The sequence below is a fragment of the Amphiura filiformis genome, chromosome 8, assembly GCF_039555335.1.
Source record: "Amphiura filiformis chromosome 8, Afil_fr2py, whole genome shotgun sequence".
NCBI lineage: Eukaryota > Metazoa > Echinodermata > Ophiuroidea > Amphilepidida > Amphiuridae > Amphiura > Amphiura filiformis.
The window spans coordinates 4,914,450-4,933,964 of NC_092635.1; the positions used below are offsets into that span (position 1 = coordinate 4,914,450).

Consider the following 19,515-nt stretch of genomic DNA (forward strand, 5'->3'; position numbering starts at 1 on the left):
TGTCTGTCGTGAAAAATACTCAGTAAAAGACTTCACCAAACTAAACACTAGAAAAGAAAAGAGGTAGACTCAGATGATGTCCCAAGGAGACGATGGTAGGATTTAGAAACCTGGTTTCCAAGAACGTGAAAGACAGTCTTTCAGAAAAATGCCCCCACTATGTCCCGTGAAACCAGTCTTACAATTGAAGGTATACAAACAAGCTAGTTCCTGATATTACACATGTATCTCCTATATAAGGCAGCCTCTAACGTCACATAACTTGATTATATCTCAAACAGAAAGATGCAACCAACAGAAACACCAAGGAGAAACGGATAAGTACAGTTAAACGAGTTTAACACATAAAACGGCTTCATGGAAAGTGAATATGAACATCGATTCATTGTCCAAGTTGGTACCTGTTTGACAATCAGTTCCCGTGAAACCAGTCCTACATCGACAGTTGTATGAAGTAGTTCCTGACGTTACACAAGTTCCGCCGTTGTTACATGGATTCCTATCACACGCCGTGTTAACAACTGCAATAAAATTACATCATTGACGTATGAAGGCATCGGTACAATGTTCACCGAGATATTTCCAGTCTAGGGGGACCGGAACAAGAGAATTAACAAATAACGCAAAGAGGAGGTGGTCAGCTAAAGAACACCCCATGTATTAAAATAATCAATATAAATAGCACGGAGGAAGTGGATAGATCAAGCAAAAGCTTCTTGTGACAACGAAAAAAGACAATAACGTTGGCAGAAGTTAGCAACATGATAGTAAATATACACCTGTCTGACGATTATTTCCCATCAAACCATTCCTACATTGACAATACGCTACTTCCTGATGATACACAAGTAGCTCCATTGTTCATGTTGTTACATGGATTCAGGTTACAGGCAATAATTACAACTGAAAACGGTATACATTACATTACTAACATTAATATGTGCATTCTATTTACGGAAATCATAGACATACAAAAAGGAACTGAGAATTATAGACGTAGTATTATTTTGATAATTATGTTTATTAGGCGTAAGCATTAAAGGGAGACGGAAGTAACTATCAGAGGTACCAAAAGATACTCCAATCAGCTCTACGTATTATGGTAGACAAAACATAGCACTGACTAGTAACACCAAGAAAGAAGATTAGCAAGTGTCTATAAGTGTTAAACTACAATTTTGGCGGAAATTTATTGCCACACCAGCATTGTTGTTAACATCTTGCTCGCCAGAACTAAGCATCTTGTACATCCACGTAATCTTCGCAATAATTGAAGCTCATTCAGCTTACACTCGCCCTTTCCCCAGGCCCCATCGTTCAAAAAAACTATAATGTAGATTATAGTGATGAATTTGTCCGAATCAACGTTGCAATAGGCAAGGATGTTGGGCAATTTATGCTTTGTTGTGGCAATATTTTCCGCCAACGTTAGTACCTGTTTGACAATTAGTCCCTGTAAAGCCAGTGTTGCACCGACAGGTATATGTTGTGCCAGAGGTGAAACATGTACCTCCGTTGTTACATGGATTCACATCACATGCCGTGTTCACAACTGAAAGAGAATACAATTTGTCAATCGACATTAGCAATGAGACATGTATATACGTGTTTTAAGATGTTACCAAGAAGCCTGACAGTCTGATCATGTGAAACCATGCAACTCTTTCGGAAAAGGTTTCACAGACAGGTACGTCCGGAGTTTTTTCTCTGGTTTATCTGCCTCTGCATGGTATGTTTCCTTTTGTAATTTCATGTTTAATTGTTTTGTGTTCGATGTGTCTTTCCCCTGTATTTTTGTGCATGCGCTGAAGAAAAATTCATGGACAGGGGTTTGAAATATTGATATGCAGATGTATGGCAAACCGTTCCTTGGCAATGGCGTAGATTTCTTTTTGACATGGGGGGGTTAGATAGTATTATATAGTTATAGTTAGAGTGAATCCAGCACCTTTTGGCGACATAATACGTATATGGTACAATTGCGGGCGAATCGCGCGAAACATTTTGCCATATTGAATCCATAATGGAGAGATGTGGTGCAAAATGTTAACAAATTCGCGAGAAGAGCGCAAAGAATTGACACTTTTTAAACTAAAATGGCCCCATAAAAATGTTAATTCTTTCTCCTCATATCCTAGCAGATTCGGTGCAGATAAGACAGTATGATATAGTATTGATAACACTGAATTGAAAGTTTGAATTTAGTGATGGCTATATGATATTTGTACAAGTACCTATTTGACAGTTACTTCCCGTGAAACCAGTCCTACATCGGCAGGTATATGAGCTGGTTCCTGATAGGTCACAAGTTCCTCCGTTGAGACATGGATTCACGTCACATACCGTCACAACTGCAATGAAAAAATCATTTTGTTTCCAAACATTAACAGTCATGTTTGTAGTCATCAAGTTCTAACAAGGTACCGTAATTTAATCACAGTACGCATAAAGAATAAAAGCTTAATTTTGCTCGTCTATCAAATCATGTCTTTAGAGAAATACACTTGGTACTTGACTTCACCAAAGACAGTTCTCTCTACTGTCTATGACTTCACTAGTCTTTCTCTTACCTATTTGACCCCGTAAACTCAGTTGTTCATTGACTTCACGAACCTATTTGACACCGAGACCTCGTAAACCCAGTTGTACATTGACTTCACTTACCTATTTGACACCGAGTGCCCGTAAACCCAGTTGTACATTGACTTCACTTACCTATTTGACACCGAGGGCCCGTAAACCCAGTTGTACATTGACTTCACTTACCTATTTGACACCGAGGACCCGTAAACCCAGTTGTACATTGACTTTACTTACCTATTTGACACCGAGGGCCCGTAAACCCAGTTGTACATTGACTTCACTTTGACACCGAGGGCCCCTAAACCCAGTTGTACATTGACTTCACTTACCTATTTGACACCGAGACCCCGTAAACCCAGTTGTACATTGACTTTACTTACCTATTTGACACAGAGGCCCTGTAAACCCAGTTGTACATTGACTTCACTTACCTATTTGACACCGAGGGCCCCTAAACCCAGTTGTACATTGACTTCACTTAACCTATTTGACACCGAGACCCCGTAAACCCAGTTATACATTGACTTCGCTTACCTATTTGACACCGAGGGCCCGTAAACCCAGTTGAACATTGACAGGAATACACATCGCCAGTTGATTCGGAGCACACTCCTCCATTGGTGCATGGGTTAGACGAACAGGGACCTGTAACTATTGGGAGAAAATCGAGATTGAGAAATGTACCAAGTGCGCAATTAGCAAATTAAGTTCTAACATGTCTTTATAGAGGCTGAAATAACAAAAGTGTCTTAATTCTCAAGAGCAACACTTTTTATGATACAATTTAAAATAATTGCATCATTGGTCTAGATTTTAGATCACCTACATAATCAGACAAGAACTTCAAGCTTTGAGAGCTACGGTTTATGATCAAGATTATGAAGGTGAAATCAAAAGGCAAGTTAAAATACGATATACAATTCAAATCAAAAGGTAAGTTACAAACGATATACAATTCATACAATGGATAATTAGGTGTACATTGGAATCAAAGATGAAATTTAACACAGGACAACCAGAAAAGCGAACGAAACAGAAGAAGGAAGTTTCAATAAATTAATAGAAAGCTAGGTTGATTTGGGGACCATAACGAAATATAAATGATGACTATATAAGGCAATAGACAAGGAGTCTAAAACATAAAATTCTACTCAGATCAAATGTTAGAGCAACTATATTATGTATTATGCTAAATATTTGTTTTTTTTATGATCAGAAGATCTCCTTACTTTGTGTTATTGTACCACAGTTTTGTCCCGAGTAGCCTGGTAGACAATTGCATGTGTATCCGCCACCAGTCTGAGCTACACATGTGCCTCCATAAAAACATGGCGACGCGTCACATGTAGCTGTGGGAGCTTCAAAAAGGAAAGTAGATATTCGATGTGTTAAGTTTCCTGTCTTCAACTTATTTCGATATCTTTGATTAATAGATCTGTATAATTGTGAGAATCTTACACTTAGTTTAGGCATAAAAAAATCTAAGTTTCTAAAACATTTTCTATGTTTGAGAAAGAGTGCATTTTATTATTTTGAATTTTGACTTTAATCGCCTGTTTTTGTCTGGCAAAATAAAAGACAACTCTAAAAACGTGTTGTCCTTCATTTAACTCCTTGAACGAGTTGAAACGATAGCCTAGAAAACAATAAAACACCGATCAATTTAATGTAGTGAGGTCCAGATCTTGAATAATGGTCATTATTTGAGGGGGTAATTACTTTTTTTGAGAAAAAAGTTACGTATGTAATACATATACCTCCGCTGTTATCTGGGTTTAAAACATAGTTAACAACGACGCTAATCTTAAATCACACTTATAATTTCAGGTATCAAGAATAAGAGACATTTTATGTAAGAAAGTTTACAAACCTATATCACAATTATTTCCCGTGAAACCATTCCTACATTCGCAGTTATATGAGATGAGTCCTGATGTTGTACAAATACCTCCGTTGTTACATGGATTCACGTCACATGCGATGTTGTCAGCTGAGAAATATATTCATAGGATATTGTAAGAGACATTATACATAACAAGACAGTGTGTGTGAGGATGATGTGCGGCTGATTTGCAATCCCTTTAATATTACGTATGTCATCTATGTTGTTGGTATTTCAGAAAGGATAGATATATAGGTCACCAACAAACAGGTTTGCTTTTAGATATCACAAAAAACCTTGAAACATATACTTATAGAAATCATTACATTACAAAGACAATAGGCAAAGCGAAAAAACCGCTACTTTATTAGTAGTAACAATAAAGGTGTAAGTGCAATTGAATTATTAATGAATATGTTTGAAGGCTTTCACCTTCACCACGAACTGTTTTTTATGGTGCCACATAAGATATCAAAGTAAGAACAGAAGTTGTGATCTTTGTATTAAATCTGTGATTATTACCAAATAATTATTTTAGGTCAGTTTGAAAAGATAAGCTTTAGTTCTGGTAGTGACAGATGAAAACGCGAAATCAAAAATAACAGTACTCGTGGAATATGATCGTGAAAGAATCAGTTGTGGAAGCGGTGTGAAGCTTTGTGGTGGTAATTCAGGTAAATATAAATTTTTTGTTGCAGAAGCGGTGCAATTGTAAATTGTCTTAAAAGTGCATTTTTATAGTTTCCAATTATACATTGTCTTGTCTTGAGTTGAGATTGACGTGTGATATAATTCAAAATTCACAGTTTAGGAAGTAGTCTTTGCTCTAAACCCATTTATACGGCCAGTGGCGTAGCCAGTGCTACTTCTACTCAGACATTTGTGTTGAAGGCTTTGAAAAGTGCATGAAAGGATATAACTTGTGGGAGGAAAGTAAGACAAATGCTAAGCTAGTATCTCTTTACCCTGAACATGACACAAAGAGATAAGATTTCTGACTACACCCCTGAAAATCATCTTCAACTCGAGACATCACAAAATATTCAAATGTCCCCCTAAAAGTTCTAACAGAATAGTACAAAGTATGTTCAAATGTACCTTCTTGACAGTTTTGTCCGGTGTATCCAGTGATACAGAGACAGGAATAAGCAGTAGCATTGCCTATTCCAGCAACACATGTGCCACCATTAAGGCAAGGCACGGTGAAGCAGGCTGAGTTAAATACTACAACAAAAAACAGTTACTGCTATTAACAAGCGATAAGGCTTAAAACAGTACGTTGCTATGCTTTCATCAGAAATGGCTTCAACTTTATTAGTGCTACTTACTTGTTTTTGCTACTACTATTGTTCAAGAACATTCGTGTATGTTTTATGCTCTATATCATTTTAGCCTATTGCATCTGTAGTGCATGCATAATGTATTTGCGGGTGTGTGTGGGTATGGGAAGGGATCTGTATACATTGTCTGGTGGCGGTGTAGTTGGCCGTTGATGGACATGGTGGGGTGTGTGGAAGGGATATCCCGTTTTGTGTGTGGGGCGTTAGCAAGTGTGTCCGCCTATCAAACTAAAATATGTAAGGATAAGAAGTACATTTTTCCTAGGATGCCGCTCGCGCTACGGGGCAGAAGAGCATAATACGTGTCTTGTTACTACAATTAAACCGTATTCTAATCATTAATTTTATCTAAACTCCTCAACAAAAGTTTGGAAAATTTATCAAGCATCTATATCTCAGATTATTTGTAACAAGGTCATATCGTGTTGCATATCAATGGATAACTACTTTATTCCCCTGCACAATGATACCACATTTGAAACAATCGCCTTTTTACGCCTGAGTACACGTCTTGTGAATGTAGTGTGGTCTCTAACAGAATGTGCCAAATTGACGGTTGACCATTATTCTGTGCAGCAAGCAGCAATTCCATATCTTCACAATCTGGAACGGACCTAATGCAATCCTCCAATATGATAACGCTCACCCCCACAGAGCCAGAGCCCACACACCACAACCCGATTGAACACTTGTGGGACCAGCTTGGTCGTGCTGTGCGTTCCAGAGTAGCCAATGCACACCACATTGAATGGCCTGCGACAAATCCTGGTTGAAGACTGGAATGCCATCCCACAGCAACGTGTGACCAGGAAGGTGAGTAGCATGACTGCCTGAGGAGGAGGTGCCTGGCTGTTGAGGCTGCGTATGTTTTCTTTTTCACCCGTTATTGAGGTTAGTGACTATTGTTTAAGCGCGGCGGGAATAATTGCCAATTTGGCATATTCTGTTTGAGACCCCACTACATTCACAAGGCGTGTACTCAGCCGTGAAAGAGGTGATTGTTTCAAATCTGGTGTTATTGTTAATTAAGGGGAATAATGTAGCTATCCATATTGATATACAACACGATATGAACATATCACAATAGTTTGAGATATAGATGCTTGAAAAAACTTTTGTTTAGGAGTTAACATTGCTATATATAATTCTCGCTATTCGCAATAAGGGCGCCGCCAGCGGTTTGCGATGTAATCGTGATGTATCATGGGAAAATCGTGATGTATCATGGGAAAAGGTCGACATCCAAGTCCGCGCAATACGAATATTACCATGCTATTACATAGGAACACGTGACAATATTTTTTAGTTTGTCAATATAACGGTATTACACGCAAATCGATAGAGAAAAATTAATTGTGCACATTACAAATCACATTATTAAGTATTATTGAGTATCGATTCGCGTGTAACACCTTTATTTTGACAAACTAAAAAAATATTGTCACGTGTTCCTATGTAATGGGCTATTCCAGATGTATTCCGCACCCCCCCTATGGAAGACACTTCCGGAATTTGGGGCTAAATTGACAGCCGGAATTCACATGTCAGGAAAACCCCATGGAAGACACTGCCGGAATTGTGGTAATATGTCTAATATGGCCAGCCGGAATTCATGTAAATGTAAATGTCTTCCATAGGGTTCCAGCTGGAATTAAAACATTTTTTGTTTCCAGCCAGAATTTAAGTACATGTCTTTCATAGGTTAATCGAGATGGTGATCATAAGTGAAGATTCTGCTGGAATTGGAGCATTTTTGATCATTTTCCAGCCGGAATATTAAGAAATGTGAATGTCTTCCATAGGCACATCATGGCCTTTCACAATCCCCACTCTTGTTTTTTCGTTTATTTTAGCAGCCGGAGTTACAACTAATCTCAATGTCTTCCATACCCTCCAGCCGGAATCTTTGCTAAAAATGACTGCTGGAATTCTAGACACATCTCAATTCCAGCTGGAATTGTATTTTTGTTAAATGTCTTCCATAGGGGGGGTGCGGAATACATCTGGAATAGCCCAATAGCATGGTAATATTCGTATTGCGCGGACTTGGATGTCGACCTTTTCCCATGATACATCACGATTACATCGCAAACCGCTGGCGGTGCCCTTATTGCGAATAGCGAGAATTATGAATGGATTTAAGAATAATCTAGCGAATAAGCATATGACAGTAATCAAATAATTTTTATATTGAATATTGAATGTTCACTATCGGTGTAATTCTAACGTCATAACGTAAAGACATGTATATACACCTACTTTTAAATTTGATTTGTAATTGGCAAAGTGTATTAAATCTATTGTGTTTCTGCTTAAAACAGCACCATACTACACTTTGTTGGTGTATCCTGTTCATTATGGTAGCTTGCTCAGTGTGCAGCACAGTGAGCGGATATTGAAGGATGTTTGCGCTTAACAAGTGTGTATAATATAATTATTATGATGATGATTATTAATATATAGTATGTATGTATTATATACTTATTAATAGACCAACAAGTACTTTGCGGGTACAAGACTGTGATTTATTATAATAATTAAATTCGTGTTACGTCTACGTCTCTCTTACGGTCTTACCTGTTTCGCAGTTCGTTCCGATATAACCCGGTCTACATTCACATGTGTATCCTACTCTTCCTGCTGGTTCACATGTGCCTCCGTTGAGACATGGATTCACGTCACATGCAGTGTTAATAACTGCAACAAAAGAAGCAGTGTTTTAAATTAACAGAGCAATGAAAAAACATCATCCTTAAAATAATTCTTTGTATTATATCTAAAACGTAAGTCCTCCTCTGCTCAAGTCACCAATAACCAGGAGGTTTACAACCACATGTATATTCCTGAGAGAAATACTAGAGGTATACAACATTATTGCGTGCCGGCTTTCGAGCCTGCTACAGTAAGCCTGCAACCTTGCGATCATGAATCGGAGCATGCTTGTACCTCTGCGCCAACATATCCTTCGTATGATGTGTTACCATAAAAGAATACAAGATTGTTAATCATTTTATTTGAACTCAGGCCTCAGCAGATAGTACAGGGATGATCATACAGGGTGTACATCTCTGAAAGAACTGAACAAAACAAGATGGAATAGCAGTAGAAGTGTATTTGGAACATCACAACAGTGGCACTCGTTTACCCAATGGTGCGTCCACAAAATTATAACACATAATCAAACATCAAATGACATGCAAAATATTTACAGGAAGAATATTTAAAATATAATATACACTACGGCCATTCATGAATGAGTGTTAGCTTCAGAACCATCGACTGTATGCTTGTAAGTTGATTATTTCCGTTCTTAATTTCCAGGCAGGTTTGACGTGACGTTTACAAAATTAATCAAAAATGTAACCTAATGTGTTATCAAGAATATAAACTATTTATATCATTCGGAAATATTTAACATCTTAATTACCATTATTTTTAAACTAAAACCATTGACAAAAAGATGAAAAGTTATATGAAGCCTATCAAATTAGACACTACGGCAATTTTCAACATAGGATATGACGGTTGGTTGGTTGGTTGGTTGGTTGGTTGGTTGATTGGTTGATTGGTAGGACTCGTCATCTTTTCTCTTCTACCAACCTGCTGCCATGCCATGTCACGTAAATGCCGTATACCTATATCAACGGGTTACAGGTCCAGCAAACACAAACCATTTTCGACATCATTCGAAAAAGGTTAGAAAAGGTTGCCAGAAAACGTTTAAATATCGGGTTGTATAAACGGTATAAAACGTTTTCACAACATTCAAAAAACATTTGTTGATAACCTACTACAAATATTCTAACATAAGGTTATTTAAGTGTTAACAAAATATTTGGCAAAATATTTTGGCAAAAAATATTTTACAATACCATTTACGTGTCTCTTACCTGTTTGGCAGTTCGTTCCGACATAACCCGTTCTACATTGACATGTGTATGATAGTGTTCCTCTGGTTTCACATGTGCCTCCGTTGAGGCATGGATTCACGTCACACGCAGTGTTAATAACTACAACAAAAGAAGCGGTGTTTTAAATTAACAAAGCAATGAAAACCATCATTGTTAAATTATTATCTAAAACGTACGTCTTCTCAGGTATAGGTTTCCCATCCAAAATAATGATATTCAAATCACCAAATGACTTGAAGGTAAGCTAGGGGGTTTGTGTATTTTATATTTTAACCATTTTATATTCCTGAGGGAGAGACTAGAGGTGAAAGCATTGTCAAACTGTACAACCACAGATATTGGAACACATTCCAATATCTGTGGTACAACATTGCATCGCCGGGTTTCTAACCTACAACCTTGCGATCATGAGTCGGAGCCTGCCTGTACCTCTGAGCCACCACATCCTTCGTATGATGTATTAAAATGTAGCAGAATACAAGATTGTAAATCATTTCAGTTTAACCAAGGCCTCGGCATATAGCACTGTGCTGTCCAAAACTGTATTGGGTTTTTAGAATTTTAATTCCTGAACCAAGAAAGATTGTATAATAAAGACAGCTTTTATACACATTTGAATTTTGGAAATTGACTGTTTTTTGTCTTGACAGTTCATTTTGAATCATATCCAATACCTGAGCTGTACCTGAAGTATCAAGCACTGGTAATAAGCGGTAATAAGGTTATGCACCACCAACAGGCCTGGGCGATGCATGGAACTATTTGTTTGTGTGGCATCTGAAAAGACTGCTTTAAAATCACTGAAATTGACCAAGTCATAGAGCCAAAAAGTATATTTTGGGTTTTGATTCTTCAAAATGGTATATTTTCTCTCATTATATGACATTTCTGTTGTAATATTACCACGGCATCGTGTTTAGTAAATATTCATCCTACCGAAATTTGTAAATTTTTTATTGAACCATTTATAACTCATGGATTGGATTTAAAATGGGTGTGTGATTTCAAGAGGTCAGTTTTTAACATTCAAATGATTTGTGGTAGTAGGTTATCGTACCTTGTTCACAACGTGGTCCTGAATAGCCAGCTCGACATGTGCAGATATAGGTGCTTGATGACGAACCCTCAGTACATGTGCCTTCATTAAAACATGGACTGGATAAACATGGGTCTGACGAGAAAGATACGTCATACAAATGTTTTACAAAATATATTGCTCGCAGCGTCAATGGTTCACTTCAGTTTAAGTTTGTTATATAGGTGTCATCATATCACAATCTTTTCGGCAATATTCGTCAAATTTTTCAAGACATTACATATTACATTCAGTTATTAAATATTACATTCATACAATTATGATGTCAACTAGGGCCTATATCTACCATATTTTAGCAAAGATATAATGTACATTGAACCCAATCATACAAAATAATTTAAAGAAATTAAGCCACGCAATAATAATGTTATTGCTGCACATGCATATTTGCTCGCAATTCTCTCTTATAGAAATATAATTAACCCGATTATCAATTCTGACTGACACAAAATAACATGCAATTCCAGAAATGCAGAATGCATCAATATTCCAAACAAAGCGTAAGCGTTCTCGTCACAGCTGTCCTGGCTATTAATAATATGAACCGTTCATCAATACAGAACAGGATATCTGTCAAATGAGACACCATAGTACGTCTAGTCTTTCTATACTGAAGCCCAAAAATCGTCAACATTAGAATATGAGATTCGACAATCGAATGTTAGGTTGAAAACTATATAAAATATACAATCAACCAAAATGAAACAAGCATGCAAGCGAAGCTGAAAATTCTACATTCTATGCAAATTCTACACTGAGTAGTTACCAAAAATCAGTTATTTCCACTTAATTCTCATAGACCAAAGGGTTTGCGATGATCTTACAATAAGTTGGTTCCTGATTCCAGCAACGTTTGGATTCCAGCAACGTCAATTGAGCATAACATTTCAAAAGGACTGAAGAGGTATTGTTCGTAAGCTTCTCTATTCGCATCGTGATGCTTAGCCCCAACATATTCAAGCCGTATTATACATGTGCTTTTCATGGTTAGAGTTAAATATACTGCGCCAATAAAGTATCCTTACACTTGGAAAAATAATCACAATTTCAACACTGAACAATATTGGGGTTCAGTTGTTTTTTCAATAGATGCACTATTTAATCCTGCACATTGTGACACCACATTGAATCCAATGTGACCTCAAGAAATAAAGTTACAAGCAATTGAATAGACGAAGGTCCAGTTTTAAAAGTGACAAACTGGCCTATACAAGGCGAAAAAAGATTCCAACAAGCGCAACAAAGAGACAACACAGTTTCGTCAATGAAGCGTTATTTAAAGCAGTTTTTATTTCAGTTTTTACTTCTCTGTACTTTTCATAACTTTCATTTTATTTGTCAGTTCTTTTGTTTCAGTTTTCGTTTGTTCCTTTTGTTTTAAATTAAAGCCAAACGCATAAACTAGCCATTCACCACTCTCAAACCAGATTTGTGGTCTGTGGAGTTTTGAATAGGCCAGTTTGTCACTTTTGAAACTGGACCTGCGTCTAATCAAATGCTTTTAACTTTACTTCTTGAAGTCACATTGGATTCAATGTGGTGTCATAATGTGCAGGATTAGATAGTGCATCTATTAAAAAACAAATTTACTCCAATATTGTTCGGTTTAGAAATTGTGACTATTTTTCCAAGTGTAAGGATACTTTATTGGCGCAGTATACATGCTCATTAGCATTAGTATGAAATCAATGTCACCTGGTTAGTAGCGTCAACCTTCACAAATGAAACGTCTATTCTACGCGAGTTTTGAAAAAAGGAACATGCCGGTTTTACAGAATGTTGCCTAACACCCTGTGTTAATGAGCCCATCAATATCCCTTTCAAAGTAGTTCTACAATCTGCCTTCTATTTGAGTGTTTCTACTGAGGAATGTACTGCAGAGTTCATATGTAATGGGTCCATTTAATTTAGGTAACAAAGTGAGGAGTGTACTAAGCAGCTCTAGTCTAAGCAACTGTTATCCATGTCTCTTGAAGTGGATAATGTACATACTGCACCAGTAATACACTCCTTACACTGCGGATACCTTTTACTTTTTACATTAGGGATGAATTCAAAACTCGACCACCGGTTCCGTCCGGTTCCATCCGGTTGCTATTGTTCTAAACAATGGCAACCGGACGGAACCGGACAGAACCGCCGGTCAACCGCCGGTCGAGTTTTGATTTCTTCCCTTACTACTTGTTTGCATCAGAATGTTGATTCTGTGCTTTCCATTCTCAGTAGAAACGTCTCATCCCCCTGACATTTGAACATATAATACCCGAGATGTGGGTTGTAATAAATGCAGAGTGATGCGGAATGCAAACACATCAATATTTCAACATACACCACTGTACCTTGAATGCCACAGTAAGTGCCTGTAAACCCATCCAGGCATACGCATACATAGGGAATGTTACTACTTGAAGATGCAAGATAGCATGTACCTCCATTTACACACGGTCTGCTACTGCACAGATCTGTACACACGTATTTAGAGTTTGATTATTACAGGTCGATATCACAATACAGGCAGTTGCAACATGTTCATAGATATAATTAAGGATGTTGAAAGTTTTTGCTAAAACTGCAAAGACAAACTATGCCATCTCTTGCAGATGTCATCCCTATTACAGTTATAGAGGTCACGATGTTTCATGCAGGTCCAGAAGCAAAGCTTTTCCAGTGGAGCTTTCAGATTTATTTTTGTGACACCCACAAAGGTATGCAATTGCCTTTGATGTGACAGGCCAGTGGTGGTCCCATCTCCTCATTCGTCGTTTGTAACATAATGCGATTTCATCATTCCCCTTTCAATATAAAGTACAAAGATCTATTGGCACATTATGTCATGATTGTGATCATTCAGCTACTAAATAACTCTCAACATCGCTATACACGTGACTATGTAGCATCAATAACATGACTTATCTTACGACAGGTGTCTTTTCTGTTTGTGCTTCACCATTGACTTCAGTGTAGGTACGAGTACATGTGTAATTATATTGTAGAGTACAGTATATGGTAGAAATTTAATTGTATCGATTTTTGAAGAGAAATAGTAGATTCCTTGTATTATATTATGCCTATGATGAAATATTATTAACTTTATTTCATACATGTTCCATATTTTCCGTTTTTACGTTATTCAACATGTTCAAAATTTGTGTTTGCTACACAAACCTCATAAAAACTACTGAATCTAATTAATTCCTTTGGTTTAAATTACCCTTTTACTTGTCCTTGTCTGTCCTGTAATACTAAACAACCTTGTTACTATACTATTATGTAGATATACGTAACAGATCCGACATGGGAACCATTTAAACCGTTTGGCCTTAGTCTACACTAAGTGCATTGCATAGTAATAAAACATATTAGATGCAAGAATGGATATGGGTTTCTTTTGATTTTGCTTCGTAATAAATAGTCGAGATGGAAATAACAATTGGCTCCAAACCAAAAATAGACTATGAATTTAAGAGTTGGGTACCTTACGGTGAAAACAGAAATATACGACATGACATAACATTCACGATGTGAAAACAATTAGTCGACTATCCAAGATTCGAACCCATGGAACCTTCATTAATCTGTCTGATAAGCGAAGTAGAGTACAAGGTTCAAATCCGAATACACCTTCGTTGCACATGCTCAATTCTGCATTTGCTGGTGATCTGAACCCGTGACTCTAATACAATGCTTAATCAAATGAGGATTCGAACCTGAAAGCATTGGAATGAACTACTGCTAAATTAAGAAGTTTGAGATTAGATAAGCTCATTTTACCTTGTAATTGACATCGTGTATCAGTGAAGCCGCTAGGACATTGACAAGTGTACCCTCCGTTTGATAATATGCATTGTCCTCCATTTAAACACGGGTTTGAGATACACACATCTATTTATGAGGTTAATGAAAGAATATTATAAATTACATTATTAACAACTTCAAACCAAGTCGAGTCTGAGATATATTGTAACTTACATTATGAGCAACTTCATAGATATTTTTAAGATTAAACTTAGTTTCATTATTGAAGAATCGTGAAAGAACCACAAATTGTGATATGATTGATTACATGTATTAGACAGATTTTTGCACACAAAATGAGATCGTAAATTGGCAAAGAGCGAATGTCATAGGTTGAGAATGTGAATCTTAAATTCTTACACACCTGTGTTAACTTATTAATTTTCAGTTGCAATTTTACAACAAATGGTCGACTATCCCAGATTCAAACCTATATGACCTTCATTTCCCGAGCTTCATTTATCTGCAGGGGCGGATTTAGGGGGGGGGGGCACAGCCGGCGCGCGCCCCCTCTATTTTTTGACTAGCAAAAGGCGCCGGCCTAACTTAAAAATACAAAATATGAAAGAAATTTTAAAAAATGAACAAATTCGGCCATGACCAGCAAACAATGGGCCAAAACCGTTGAGTTTTCGAGGGGGTAACCCCCTTAACACCATTTTTTCGTCATCGACCAAAAGGCGCCCCCTATATAAAAAATTCCTGGATCCGCCCCTGATCTGTCCGATACGCTCAAAACTGACAGTTCAAGTAGAGTACGAGATTCGAATCTGAAGTTTTAGGTTCTCCTGCTCAATTTTGAGCTCGTGACTCTTGAATCAACTGAGGATTCCAACCTCCGGGCATATGAAGACAAACTTTTTATACACTTTAACTAAAGTAAAAGAACTGATTTATAGATGGACTTTTCTTACCTTGTTGCTGACATCGTGTTCCAGTGAAGCCATTACGACATTGGCATGTGTAACCGTCGTCTGATCCTAGGCATTGGCCTCCATTTAAACACGGGTTCGAGTTACACACAACTGTGGTTAATGAAAGAATATATTTTTATGAACAGGTTTATATATAAGAGATATATAAAACATAATGAAAGGAGAAGAGGTAATTGGTGAATGATAATTATGGTAAAAGAAGAGATTATGGATTAAATAAAATTTATTTATAAAACAGATTTTCTTTAAAAAAATATACTATATTAATTGGCAGACAAATAGAAATTGTCAAATAAAAAATGGTAAGAGGCAGTGGTGCAAACTTTGGTATTCGGCAGGGTTGATGAGGAGAGCAAACACATGGCAGCAAAATCTTCTTTACTATATTATGAAATGCAGAAGCTGTAGAAAAGTAGAGATAAATGCTAATTATTTCACACGTACTTGTACATGAAGTGCCAATTGTTGCACTTCCATCAGGACAGAGACATGTATGCAGTCCACCGGTTACTCTTGTACATGTAGCTTCGACTGGACACGGGTTTGACAAACATGGATCCATCACTACAGAAAGAGATTATTATCGGTAAATAAACATCTCAAAAAAAGTAACTAACCCCCTCCCCCCCTTAAATAATGACCATTATTCAAACACGGGCGATTGTATTACAAATCTGTAAAATGTGTTGGAAGCAGAATTTATTTCTGCACATTTTGACACCTCATTTGTAGCAATTGACTACATATTGACGTCACAGCGTACATTTAAAACCACAATTTGAAAGTTGCAGTAAATTGTATTGATTTCTTATTCAGTATAATGGAAGGAAATCTGTGTAATGATATCTGAGTGTTTTTGTATTGTATGTAAGTGCAACTTCCAAATCTGGACCTTACTACATTGAATTGACCGGTGTTTTATTGTTTTCTGGGCTATCGTATCAAATGAGGTGTCAAAATGCGCAGAAATAAATTCTGCTTCCAACGCATTTTACAGATTTGTAATACAACAGCCCCGTCTTGAATAATGACCATTATTTAAGGGGGGTTAGTTGCTTTTTGACTACTACATGATTGGGAAAACATAATCGCGTTGCCTAGCGCAAAATTACAGGATTGCTGAACTAACATTAACATAGGTTGGGAAGTAAATTTGAATTTGACATTTGTGCTTAAAATCATTCTGGGCACCCTTGCTCCAAAATGACCCCAGTCATGTATTTTTAGTCAGCATATAACCGTATATGTATATTAAAGGTTGACATATTTTGGGGTTTTTTTAATTGATATAAAAATCGCTTTTGGCAAACATTATTTAGATAGCATCATCTTTGAAAAGGTTTAAGACCATGTTCAATAAAATACTGAGCTATTATTAACTTGACATAAATATTACAATAAATTAATATTACTCGCGTACGGAAGTAATGGTTATGAGTTTTACATGAGTAATGAGATAATAAATTGGTTGCCATGCAAACAAAACAAAGCACTAATGAAAACAAGAAATAACAGCTACGAACACACCCATGCAGCACGAAGACCACACCTTTAAGACGGCCTTTGTATGTGGATGTCAGCTGGTACAATGCTGACAATAACAGATTGTCCGCCAACAAAAAATAACAATATACCAGATATTTTACACGGGATTAACACTTTCAAATAAAAACAAATTGCATGCAGATGCCGTAAAACAGATTCCAAAATTATAGGATCGTATTTCTCCATTAGATATGTACGTCTAATCTTTGATTAGAATACGCCCAAATGAGTACAAATAGGCCGAAAATTAATTCAGTGAATCTGTATATTGAAATGTAGTTTGTATTTTTGTCAGGTTATTTGTGACTTTGCGTTTTTCGCTCTCACCTCTGCATTCCGTGGTTGTGGTGGACCCATCTCTACACAGGCATATGAACTTGCCTTCAATAGTACGTGTACATGTTGAATCGGATGGACATGGACTCGATATACACGGATCCCTCACTGAAATTGGAAGATTGAAGAATCGTAGATTTAGCTAAAATAATTGTCACGTCACTAGCGAATAGCGATGAGCGGTTCACTTTTTGCCGGAAAATACTTGCAAAATAATCATGATAATCAAGACTACCACTCAAAGTAAACTCAATCCATAAAGTATCGAAACGATTATAGATGGTCAGATATATCGGGAACTGGAATATATAGCAAAAACTTAATTAATGTATATAATGCGCAGGTTTCTCCTGCGCATTTTGATACCTCTTTTGTTGCTCTACGATATCATTTGGTCGAGTTATGGGCGCTTGAGTGGCTGCAAGTCGGATTTTGAAAGTTGCACTTAGCTCCTATTCAATGCATTGTACTGTGACGAATCCAGGCAGTGATAGACAGTGATGGTGGGCACACCAAATATTGAGATGTCAGCAGAAAGAGTTCATGAGATAAGTCAGAGATAAGTAAAGGGTAGCAAGTATTGAAGTATTGAAGTTGGAAGTCGAAGGAGTAAAATAAAGTCAACTTCATGGTTAAGTAAACATAGCACATCGGTGTCCTTTGTCTTGATTTTGTGTGTGTGGGGGTGTGTGTGTGCACGACGAACGCATTTGGTTTGAATAGGAGCTTAGTGCAACTTTCAAAATCCGACTTGAAGCCACTCAAGCGCCCATAACTCGACCAAATGATATCATAGAGCAACAAAAGAGGTATCAAAATGCGCAGGAGAAAGCTGCTTTTTTTTTGCTATATATTTCAGTTCCTGATATATCTGACCATCTATATAATCGTTTCGATACTTTCTGGGTTGAGTTTATTATCATGTCTAACTTATTAGAAAGTTTCGATATTTTAGCAATCTTGAGGATTAATAGTGCAAACATTTTCTAAACTGATATTAATCCCTAGGTTCAAATTAATCAGGAAAACCAATCAAATACTGAGCATAATTAGGCTAGACATGATGGTAAATACGAGGATGGATGGTATTCCTATTCAAGGTCGTTTATTAAATTAAATGTACTATTTCCAATAGTAAAACAACATCTTGAACAGAACAAGAAATTCTGTATTGAGAGGAAAAACCTTGTTAATGTCATATTCAAATTTATACATATAACGGAATACACACTCCTTTGGTAACAATTATGAAACAATATTAATTTTAAGATTGAGATGGCAATATCTGCACATCTCTCACATGTCGTTACTATCGGTTTCAAAATGTAATTTAAATTTTTAATAAATGACCACTCTGTTGTAATTAATAATTAATTGGGTCATAAATATAATTGGAATTCTCCTTAGATACACCTACAACCTGGAATACAGCGGTAAATATTGCAACTTTGTTGCTAAGGTATATTTTGATTCAAGAATCATTTCAATTAGAGAACTATACAAACCAATGGACTGAAGCTTTTATTCATTTATTGTGTCCGATGTGAGCGCCGACATAGGAAAATGTTGCCAATCAATATTCATGAATTCGTGTGTTTGGCACCTATAGTTATACAATGAGGCGACTTTATTATTAGGTGTTTGAATTCATACATTGGGCGTATTGAACTGTATCGTCAACCTATTGACGCGACGTTAGGTCCTATTAAGTTCATTCATTTTATTCATATTAGCCGCACAAAAACTTTTGACACCGCCTTTAATACATAAAACTTTTGCGTGCGTGGATAATGGGCAACTCAATATTTACATGCTGTGTAACGCGTTTTAAACTATGCTGCCGGTCAGTTACAAACTCACAATAGAAGTAGTGACGTAACAGGATTAATTACCATAGCAATTGGTTTACACTATTTTTGAATGTTTTGTTCCGCACATAAGCAGGGTGCTTTCATCCTGTACGTGTATATGTGCAATGCCCGGGTGCAATGATAGATTGACTACGATACCGCTCTTTTCAAAGACACCAATCGTAAAGGTGAAAGTGATCAGAATGACGTGAAAATTCTATAGAATATATTATGGTTATTAA

At 36.8% G+C, this 19,515-nt stretch overlaps 1 protein-coding gene across 1 annotated transcript in view; it reads right to left on the reverse strand.

The window, feature by feature from the left end:
* The window catches only part of LOC140158432 (uncharacterized), a 66,864-nt gene that overhangs the window by 23,281 nt on the left and 24,068 nt on the right, over positions 1 to 19,515 (reverse strand). The window contains exons 4-15 of the mRNA XM_072181522.1: positions 17,415 to 17,531; positions 15,987 to 16,106; positions 15,522 to 15,632; positions 14,584 to 14,694; positions 13,152 to 13,274; positions 10,774 to 10,887; positions 9,696 to 9,815; positions 4,454 to 4,573; positions 3,813 to 3,941; positions 3,118 to 3,234; positions 2,235 to 2,351; positions 1,436 to 1,552 (exon numbers count right to left, since the gene is read on the reverse strand). Coding sequence (XP_072037623.1) covers positions 1,436 to 1,552; positions 2,235 to 2,351; positions 3,118 to 3,234; positions 3,813 to 3,941; positions 4,454 to 4,573; positions 9,696 to 9,815; positions 10,774 to 10,887; positions 13,152 to 13,274; positions 14,584 to 14,694; positions 15,522 to 15,632; positions 15,987 to 16,106; positions 17,415 to 17,531 — 1,416 coding nt within the window. The remainder of the gene's footprint in view (positions 1 to 1,435; positions 1,553 to 2,234; positions 2,352 to 3,117; positions 3,235 to 3,812; positions 3,942 to 4,453; positions 4,574 to 9,695; positions 9,816 to 10,773; positions 10,888 to 13,151; positions 13,275 to 14,583; positions 14,695 to 15,521; positions 15,633 to 15,986; positions 16,107 to 17,414; positions 17,532 to 19,515) is intronic.